The 11150-nt window shown below is 35.1% G+C and overlaps 1 protein-coding gene across 23 annotated transcripts in view; it reads left to right on the forward strand.

Annotated features, from left to right (window-relative positions):
• The window catches only part of STAU2 (staufen double-stranded RNA binding protein 2), a 319639-nt gene that overhangs the window by 155568 nt on the left and 152921 nt on the right, over positions 1-11150 (forward strand). For all 23 annotated transcript variants that reach the window (XM_028500369.1, XM_028500365.2, XM_024127092.3 and 20 more), the window contains one exon: positions 599-659. In XM_028500369.1, coding sequence (XP_028356170.1) covers positions 599-659 — 61 coding nt within the window. The remainder of the gene's footprint in view (positions 1-598; positions 660-11150) is intronic.

Here is an 11150-nt window from a genome sequence, read left to right on the forward strand (position 1 = left end):
CTTAACTACTTCAAAATATCTGAGCTCAGAATGTATTTTACACTAGACATGGACCAAATCATCTGGAAAAAGCCAGGATATTCCAGATTTCACTTAAAGTTAGGGTTTAGTTTTCCATTTTTTTGCACATGTCATTAGCAATATTCAGTGACCCTTGTCAGGACTTTTCCAGAACAGACATAGTAATATTTCTATAGTTAATTTGACTACAGAAGTGATAAAGAAGCCATTTTGGTCACTTTAGCACTTATGATGATTATTGTCTACTGTTTGAAAAAGAATTATTTACTTCTTCACCGCCTTGGTAGAGCCCATGTTGTATAAATATAATACATATACTAAATATGGGGCTTTATTGATGACTTAAATTATAAATTTAAATAAACAGATAAGAGCAGGAGACATAAACAGATTCGAATGTAGAGAAGGGATAGATGGTGCTGTTCATGTTAGTTATTCTTGTGTCCATGGTTCTGGGGTCAGAGGTGGTGAGAATGAACAGAATAACCTTTGCCCTTGCTTAATTGATTCGTCAACTTTTTTCGTTTTGAATTTAAGTCTCTTTCCCCAGACTTAAACAATTGGTTTAATTTTTCAGACAGGGGAAAACAAAGGATGGAGTGGTCCAAAGGCTGGGTTTCCTGAACCAACAAATAACAGTAAGTTTCTATTTTTGTATTAACTACGCTTGGTGTTCAGCAGTGGTTCAGTGACTTGTCCCTCATTGGGTATTTACTGGGTCTGTGTGGACCTGAGATGCGACGTTAAGTGTTATGAGGGATGCACAGAAGTTGTGGTATTTGCTTTCCTGGAACTGACAGAAGACACAGGTACTCATATCTTTAACATGGTTAAGTCATTGCAGACGGAGTACTATTTTATCCATAAAGCAGTGATGTTCTTTTTTTTTAAGTTGTTTTTGTTGTGACATTATTACAATAGAAAAGAATCAAGAAAGAAAAACAATGATCTATCAGCCCATTATAACCCAACATCAACTGTTTTCACAGTTCTACTTTTTAGGTACACACATACACACTTTCACATAATTATAATATAGACGAAAGTTTGTACTGGGTTTCATTTAACATTGTAATACCCACATTTTTCAGGTTGTGCTGAGTCATTAGAATTTTTGATATTTTATTAAAGTCACTAATTGAAATATCAGAAATGTAAGAATAAAATTGCTCACAATTTTATTCCAAATATGGTATATCAGACATTTAAAAATCCACTTCAGCTTATTTCTTTTTTCAGAGGTACATGATCAAGCTGTTATGCATTGGAAGCATAGATATTTTGCTTAATGTCCTCCCCACCTTTCCCCAAAAGCATCTGTTGTCACTGAAGTGACTATTTTACTGTAAATCAGTAAAACAGCACAGCCAGCCAGTGAAGACCCTGTCGAAGTGAAGTCCCCAGTGAAGTCAGACCTCTCTCATTTCTAACCCTAGTTCTCTTCTTCATAACCTTCAGAAGCTGAGTTAGCTTAAATATGTAAATTGTCGTAATGAAGAGTATTCTTTCATGTTAGCAGCTCATCTCTTGATGTATAATGAAATTTGTAACAAACTGTTATCAAAGCATGCTTATGAGAATTGAATTCTTGGATCATCAAAACTAGCCTCTTGGAAAGACTACTTCAGTGAGGTAATAGTATTCATGAGTTAACTTTCTGGGAATAATTTAAATAATGTAATATGACTCTGGGCCTTTTGTCTCTGTATGTAAGGATGATGAATGTGATAGGCTTAGCACATTGCCCAAAGAAAAAATGGAATCAGTTCAGGATTCTCAGAGAGTTTGTTTTTAATTCCTTTGATGTTTGAACATACATATACGATTATAATTACTTGGTCAAGGAATGTAAGAAGCATTCAGTTGATTTCAGTTTTATGTAAAGTACTTAGCACAGTATCTCTTTCTTAGTAAGCACATAATGAATGTTAATTTCCTTCCATGCCTTCTCTCGTTTTTTTAATAAAAATTCTATAATTCTGTGTAAGCTCGCCAAAAGTGCCATTCCTATACTTGTTATCTGTCAGAGTTTTTGCGTGTACATGTGAACCAAAGAATATATATGGTTTATATTTGAATAGTTACTTTGGGCATTAGATATTTTTTCAAAGAACATAAACATTATATATTTGAATATGGAAGTCAGATAGTTGTTAACTTGATAGTTTTAACATGAAAGCACATTGTAGATAGCTTGCAAACTCCCATCAGTAAACAGTGATATTTTGACCCACATCTTTATGTCTGTTGATTTTTTTCATAATTTGGTAAGGGATTTGGAACTCCTTTGCAAGTAGGGGAAGAACTATCACAAAGAGGCCAGTGAGTTTCAGTGATGAGAAATGTATAAGAATGCATAAAAGATTTGCTTTAAACGTAATGTTAGAAGTGATAAAGCTATTTGAAGCCCCCTCAAAATTTAACCAGTCTGTTAACACTTTAGGACTTCCTCTGGTCTACAGTAGAGTAGTTCAAATTGAGAATTTGAAAGAAGGATGATCCGTCACCCCTTCCCAGTATGAGGAGGTGAGAAAGCTGATACAAGGTTCTTCTGTGAGTGGCCTGCAGGTTACCACAGACAATGAGGGCAGCCCAGCTCTGAAAATTAACTGTTTCTCTTCCCCAGAGCTAGTTCTCTCTAGTGGAGCCCCCAGGTCCTCTGGAGCCAGCTTGTAGCTACTTAAATAGAACGTTAGGAAAAAGTTGGTTGCTATGATGACTCCATTACCTAAAAAATAATTTGAATTCATATATTATGATAACGTTTAGGTTAAATTCTCTTCTACTTAATCAATTCCTTAAGTTTGAAATTCTGCCCTAGGTGGTTCCTGTCCTGTGGACAATACCTGTGTTAGTGTTTTGCAGGCAGGGGATAGAGCAGGGGTCTCAGTATGGCACATGTGGGAAGACAGGAATTTGAGAGACTGCCAGAGCTGCCTGCCTCACTGCCGTATTGTCTGACCTTGAGCAACTCAGTTTACATCTTATTTTTCAATGTGCTCTGTTAAGAGTTACACATATCAATTTATAATGTTGAGTATCTTTAATTTTCTAGCATTTGTAAAATGATTAATCATCCTTGAATAACATATGAAAAGGTAACATATTACTTTGTAGAAAACAGAATGTCATCATACAGTGACTCTCTTCATTTTTTTTTTGATTAAACTTTACGTTACTTCACAAATTGTAGTTAAAAAGAACAAATTTTTAGCCAACAATTATTTGGATAAATATTATGAAATTAACTTGGAACTACAGTGTACAAAAATTAAAAGAAGAGGACTTCCCTGGTGGCACAGTGGATAAGAATCCACCTGCCAGTGCAGGGGACACAGGTTCGATCCTTGGTCTGTGAAGATCCCACATGCCGCAGAGCAACTAAGCCCGTGTGCCACAACTACTGAGTCCGCGTGCTGCAACTACTGAAGCCCACGTGCCTAGAGCCCGTGCTCTGCAACAAGAGAAGACACTGCAATGTGTAGCCCACGCACTGCAACGAAGAGTAGCCCCCACTCACCACAACTAGAGAAAGCCCGCGTGCAGCAATGAAGACCCAAAAATAAAAATTTAAATCTTCAAAAAAAAAAATTAAAAGAAGAGAATACAGAATTGGAAAGGGGAAAGAAGACAGTTTTAACCTGGCACAGCTAGCACCTAACTGTAAGTAGACAAAAAAAGTTAATGTACATGTGCACTTAATTTTTGAAGTGGAAGATATTTTTTAAAAGATTACAGTCATAAGAAACTGCTAACAGTTACAGCAAAAAAATAGTTTAAATGGTTTTGCAAGTGATTGTGATTTCAGAGCCTGGTTCCTGGCTTGATTGCCTGCAGATTTAAAACATGGACCTAATTTTTGCATGCTTCACAAGCCTTTTTTCTTCATTGCACTGAACTGCAGAATGTAGACTGTTCTCAGTGTATTTTCACCCTGTGAATCACTGTCATAGTCATGTTGAAGTGCAAGAACACATAACTCTGTAATGTGAGGTTTGTGTTAAATTTAGCATGGGGCAATTTTATGCTTGGCACACACATAAGAAGCTAGATTTTTACAGATGAATGACTAACAAGTTTTTTAAAAGATCATGCATTTTAAAGACTTACTGACGGCTCATGGAAAACTTTGTACAATTTTTAGATACAGTTCAGTTGATAAAACTTTTTTTTTTTTGTATTCACATTCCATGTTTCTTATTAACACAGGGTTTTACTTAAAAGCAGGTTCATTGTTTCTTAAAGGTAAACTCTAGCTTAATTCGAAATTGGACTAAGCTCAAAGGCATTCACTGGTATGTGCTGAATCCACCCACTAAAAGATTGTTTGGAGGCATTTTTCACATAAATACTTTTCCGTTAACCTTTTAAAAAGTTTTATTTAGCCCCTGTGAAATACGCTGGCTCTTCTAAGGTTCATTAGAGATGACCCAAGACAAATACTTTTGGGATGGGAAAGAATTCTTAATAACCTTTTCAGTATTGAAGTTGACTTATCAAAATTTTTGTCACTTTTGTGTTATATCCATGTATTATTAAACTCTGTACATCCTGAAACCAGGAGGATAAACCATCCCGGTGACATGACATTAGAGAGATTGCATGCTTGTTTCCCCTATGCTGTGTGCTGTATTTAGAACCTCTACATTTTGGAGGGGGGCGGGTGGGTGAAGTCTGTACTTTTAAGATAATAGATTAATAGATTCTTTAAGTGTTTTGGGAGAATTCCGTGAACAGTTCCGTTTGGGGGCTCCCATAACAGAAGCCACTTCGTAATGAGACAGTTAAATTAGTTGGAGCCAATAGGATTTAAATACAGAGCCAAATGATTCAACTTAATTATTTATTTAGACATATAAATACTGTCTGTGTTGGAAATCTAAGAGTGTAGCTGACTTTTAGCAGTCTATTTTATTTTTTCTTCCAGTTTCATTGAGATATAATTGACATATAGCACTCTATAAGTTTAAGATGTACAGGCATAATGATTTGACTTACATCATGAAATGATTATCACAATAATTTTAGTGAACGTCTATTGTCTCATACAAAATTAAAGAAGTAGAAAAAAATATTTTTCCTTATGATGAGAAATCCTAATATTTGCTCTCTCATCAACTTTCATATGTAACATCCAGCAGTGTTAATTCTATGTATCATATTGCACATTACATCCCTAGTACTTATAACTGGAAGTTTGTACCTTTTGACTGCCTTCACCCAGTTCCCCCTTCCTCACCTCCCACCTCTAGTAGCCACATATCTGATCTCTTTTTCTGTGAGTTTGTTTGTTTGTTTTTGAAGTATAATTGACCTACAACACTGTGTTAGTTCCTGTTACACAACATAGTCATTAAATATTTCTATAAATTTCAAAATGAGCACCGCAGTAAGTCTAGTTATGATTTCACCATACAGAGATATTACATAGTTATTGATTATATTCCCCACACTGTACGTTTCATACCCATGACACATTTATTTTGCAACTGGAAATCTGTACCATCCTAATCTCCCTCATTTATTTCTTTCCTCCCCCAACCCCCTCTAGCAACTACCTGTTGGTTCTCTGTATCTATAACTCTTTTGTTTGTTCATTTGTTTTGTTTTTAACTTCCACATATATAAGTGAAGTCATACAGTATTTGTCGTTCTCTGTCTGGTTTGTTTCACTTAGCATAATACCCTCTACGTTCGTCCGTGTTGTTGAAAATGGGAAGATTTCATTGTTTTTTAGGGCTGAGTAATCTTCCATTGGATGTATCAAGGCAATCTACAGATTCAGTGCAATTCAGTACAATGAAGAAAGCCTGGGAAGCATGCAGAAATTAGGTCCATGTTTTAAATCTGCCGGCAATCAAGTCAGGAACCAGGCTGTGCAATCACAGTTACTTGCAAAACCATTTAAACTGTTTTTTAGTTGTAACTGTTAGCAGGTTTTTATGACTGTAATATTTTAAAAAATATCTTCCACTTCAAAAATTAAATGCATATATACTTTAACTTTTTTTGTCTACTTACAGTTAGGTGCTAGCTGTGCCAGGTTAAATTGTCTTCAGGGTTTAAAATTCTGTTGCTTTGCTGTACACTAACAATGAACTGTCACAAAAAGAAATTGAAAAAACAATCCCATTTACAGTTGCATCAAAGAAAATAAAATACCTAGGAATAAATCTAACCAAGGAGGTAAAAGACCTGTACTCGGAAAACTGTAAGACATTGGTGAACGTACGTTTTTTTCTAATTAGTGTTTTCATTTTCTTCAGTTAAATACCGAGGAGTGGAATTGCTGCATCATAGTTCTATTTTTAATTTTTTGAGGAATCTCCATACTGTTTTCCATAGTGGCTGCACCAATTTATATTCCCACCAGCAGAGCATAAGAGTTCTCTTTTCTCCACATCCTTGCCAACACTTGTTATTTGTTGTCTTTTTAAAAAATTGAAGTATAGTTGATGTACAATATTATATAAGTTTCAGGTGTACAGGTGATTCACAATTTTTAAAAGTTATATTCCATTTATAGTTATTATGAAATATTGGCTGTATTCTTTGTTGTACAGTATATCCTTGTAGCTTATTTATTTATTTTACATAGTAGTTTTTACCTCTCAATCCCCTACCCTTATCTTGCCTCTCCCCTTCTTCCTCTCCCCATTGGTAAGCACTAGTTTGTTCTCTACCTCTGTGAGTCTGTTTCTTTTTGCTGTATTCACTAGTTTGTTTTATTTTTATAGATTCCACATGTAAGTGATATCGTACAGTATTTGTGTTTCTCTGTCTGACTCATTTCACTTAGCATAATACCCTCCAAGTCCAACCACATTGTTGCAGATGGCAAAATTTTATTGTTTTTTATAGCTGAGTAGTGTTCCATTGTATGTATATACCACATCTTCTTTTATCCATTCATCTATTAATGGACACTTAGATTGCTTCCATATCTTGACAGTTATAAACAGTGCTGCTGTGAACATTAGGATGCATGTATCTTTTCAAATTAGTGTTTTCACTTTTTTCAGATAAATCCCCAGGAGTGAAATTCCTGGATCATATGGTAGCTCTATTTTTAGTTTTTTTGAGAAACCTCCATACTGTTTTCCATAGTGGCTGCAACAATTTACATTCCCACCATCAGTGCAGGAGGGTTCCCTTTTCTCCACACCCTCAGCAACATTTGTTATTTGTGGCCTTTTTGATGATAGTCATTCTGACAGGTGTGAGGTGATATCTCATTGTGTTTATAATTTGCATTTTTCTTATGATTAGCAATGTTGAGCATCTTTTCATGTGGCTATTGGCCATCTGTATGTCTTCTTTGGAAAAATGTCTATTCAGGTCTTCTGCCCATTTTTTAATGGGGTTTATTATTTATTTATTTATTTATTTATTTATTTTTATGATTAGCAATGTTGAGCATCTTTTCATGTGGCTATTGGCCATCTGTATGTCTTCTTTGGAAAAATGTCTATTCAGGTCTTCTGCCCATTTTTTGATGGGGTTTATTATTTATTTATTTATTTATTTATTTATTTATTTTTGTGGTACGCGGGCCTTTCACCGTTGTGGCCTCTCCCATTGCGGAGGACAGGCTCCAGATGCACAGGCTCAGTGGCCATGGCTCATGGGCCTAACCACTCCACGGCATGTGGGATCTTCCCGGACCGGGGCATGAACCCGTGTCCCCTGCATCGGCAGGCAGACTCTCAACCACTGCACCACCAGGGAAGCCCAGTGGGGTTTATTTTTTGATGTTGAGTTGTATGGGCTGTTTATATACTTTGGATATTAACCCCTTATCGGTCATATCATTTTCAAATATTTTCTCCCATTCCATAGGTTGTATTTTCATTTTGTCAATGGTTTCCTTCACTGTGCAAAAGCTTTTAAGTTTAAACAGATCCCATTTGTTTATTTTTGCTTTTATTTCCTTTGCTTTAGGAGACAGATCCAAAAATATGTTGCTGCAATTTATGTCAAAGAGTACTCCACCTATGTTTTCTTCTAGGAGTTTTATGGTTTCCATTCTTACATTTAGGTCTTTAGTTCATTTGAGTTTATTTTTGCATATGGTGTTAGAGAATGTTCTGATTTCATTCTTTTACATGTAGGTGTCCAGTTTTCCCAGCCTTATTGAAGAGACTCTCTTTTCTCCATTGTATATTCTTGCCTCCTTTTTCATAGATTAATTGACCAGAAGTATGTGGGTTTATTTCTGGACTCTCTATTCTGTTCCATTGGTCTTTGTTTCTGCTTTTGTGCTAGTACCACCATACTGTTTTGATTACTGTAGCTTTGTAATATAGTTTTAAATTAGGGAGCATGTTCTTTGTTCTTTTTTGTCAAGGTTGTTTTAGCTATTCAGGGTCTTTTGTGTTTCCATACAGATTTTAGAATTATTTGTTCTAGTTCTGTGAAAAATGCCATTGGCACTTGGATAGGGATTTCACTGGATTTGTAGATTGCCTTGGGTAGTATGGTCATTTTAACAATATTAATTCTTCCAATCCATGAACATGTATATCTTTCCATCTGTGTTGTCTTCAGTTTCTTTCATCAGTCTTATAGTTTTCTGAGTATGGTATTTTACCTTCTTAGTTTAGATTTATTCCATTGGTATTTCAATAGGGGAATGAGAGACAGTGTTAAGCTTGCTTCTGTTTTAGGCATACCAGTTGAGTTTGTAGTTAAGGGCCCATTCGTTTAAGGAAAAATAATCTGAAACTAGAAGGAAAGTCTTTAATCAAATTTTTAAAAATATTTATTTATTTAATTTATTTATTTATTTTGGTTGCATTGGGGCTTAGTTGCAGGCACACAGGATCTTCGTTGAGGCATGCGGGATCTTTTCGTTGTGGCGCACGGGCTCTTCATTGTGGCACTCGGGCTTCTCTCTAGTTGTGGCGCGCGGGCTCCAGAGCACATGGGCTCTGTAGTTTGCGGCATGCGGACTCTCTAGTTGAAGTGCATGGGCTCTCTAGTTGACGTGCATGAGCTCGGTAGTTGTGGCGCACGGGCTTAGTAACCCCGTGGCATGTGGGATCTTAGTTCCCTGACCAGGGATTGAATTGAATCCGCCTGCATTGCAAGGCGGATTCTTTACCACTGGACCACCAGAGAAGTCCCTGTAATCAGATTAACACAGTGTATCTTTCTGAAATATTCTCAGGAAAGATTGAATGAATTTAAAATTTTTCATGATTTAAAAAACTTGTTTGACTTGCATTTTTACATACAAAAAGATTTCAGATACATGTTTTTTAAAAAATGAAACCATATGAACCATTTTAGGATACATTTATTGATTGCAGTATGAGAGTGTTTTTAAGCATAAGAGCAAAGGATGAAATCATAACTTAAAAAGAGATGGATTTAGATACATAAAAACTAAAAATGAATTCAGGGAACAGCATAAGAAAATAAAAAGGCAAATGACAAACAGAAAGCATAACTTGGAGCATATATAAGCACCAGGTTGAATATACCCAAAGGACACCTACAGGTTAAGTAACTTCCCAATAGAAAAATGGCCAAAGGACTTAGGGAGTCATTTTAAAAAAACCAGAAAGTAAATAATGAAAACTGTTCAGCAATCAGGAAAGTCCAGATTAGAAATAAATGTTATATAATTTCGCATCTATATAATTGGCAAGAATTTAAAAATGATGATTCTAGCCATTGAAGAAACAGGTACTCACTTACTGCTGAGAAGATTGTGAATTAGCGCTGCCTTTCTGAAGAAACAAGAATACAAAGCTTAGGCCCACTTTTTTCTCAAGCTTAACTAAAAGATATGGAAAAATATAAGAGAATGTTTTTTCCATAATAAACATACACAGGTTTATAATCAGAAAAAAATTGAAGTATATTTAAAACACTGACAGATACACAAACTTTGGCCTGAATTGCACAATCTGGCTGAATTTAAACAAATGGTATATATTAAACAGCTATGGAGGTAGTTACTGAATACCTAAGTCCACTTGGGGAGACTTTTATGACTTTTTAAGAAGAGAAAATGAGTAGTTTTCTAAAGTTTGAATGAAATTTCAGTTTCTGAAATTTGTTTTGGAAATCTGAAATATGTGCTCCTTATTCTCAGAGCCCTGCGGGGATCAAAGGTGTTTAAAACTAGTATTCTTATAACCAAAACAGAGCAGAGCAGTGACACACAGATGAAAGTCTCCCAGAGACTGAAAGTTGAAGTATTAAGAACTACTAAATTATTTTCTCTGTTATCGAAGAAATTCTACAATAAACATAGGATAAAATAAGGGTAATTCTTGTAAGTACTCATTCATCAGCTTGTCTAGAAAGATGGAGGTTTATAACTCCCGTATAATATATTATAATTTGCCAAGAAATGTTAAATGTGTATTATTTTTAAAGAAAAAATATAGGTAATACTTGATACATAATGAATTTAACACATACAAGTTATGAAGCATGATGATAAAATAAACACTTACGAATCCACTACTGCATTTGAGGACCAGAACGTTACCAATGTTGTTTACCTTCACCACTTTCTTGTCCCTTGGCCTACCTTGCCTCTCCCAACCTGAGGTAACCACTCTCTGGATTTTATATATAGTCACCCCACCCTTTATTTCCTATAGTTTTATCAAATAAGTACAAGTCCTTAACAGTATTTGTTTAGTTTTGCTTTTTAACTTTAGAAAAAATGACATTATACTGTATACTTTCTGGAACGTTTTTCTCCCATTTCAAATTATAATTTAAGATTATTTTGTTAACATATAATTATTTCATCCACTGTGTGCATATTCTATAATTGATTTATCTATTCTATTAATCCACTTGGGATATTTTCAGGATTTTGTTATTATAAACAGTATTACTGTGAGCATTTTTGAGCGTGTCTCCTGGTGCACATATGTAAGAGTTTCTGGGAACATACCTAGGAGTGGAATCTATGAATTACAGGGTATGTGTACATTCAGATTTACAGGAAATACTGTTTGCTTTGTAGTGGAAGAGTGGAGAGCCCTTCAAAGTATCTAGTAGAAGTAGAAACATTTTAAATCACTTTTGTACCTCTGAATTCTTTTTTTTTTTTTTTTTTTTTTTTTTTTTTTTTTTTGTGGTACGCGGGCTTCTCACTGCTG

Source organism: Physeter macrocephalus, chromosome 15 (genome assembly GCF_002837175.3).
Source record: "Physeter macrocephalus isolate SW-GA chromosome 15, ASM283717v5, whole genome shotgun sequence".
In the NCBI taxonomy this organism is placed as follows: Eukaryota; Metazoa; Chordata; class Mammalia; order Artiodactyla; family Physeteridae; genus Physeter; species Physeter macrocephalus.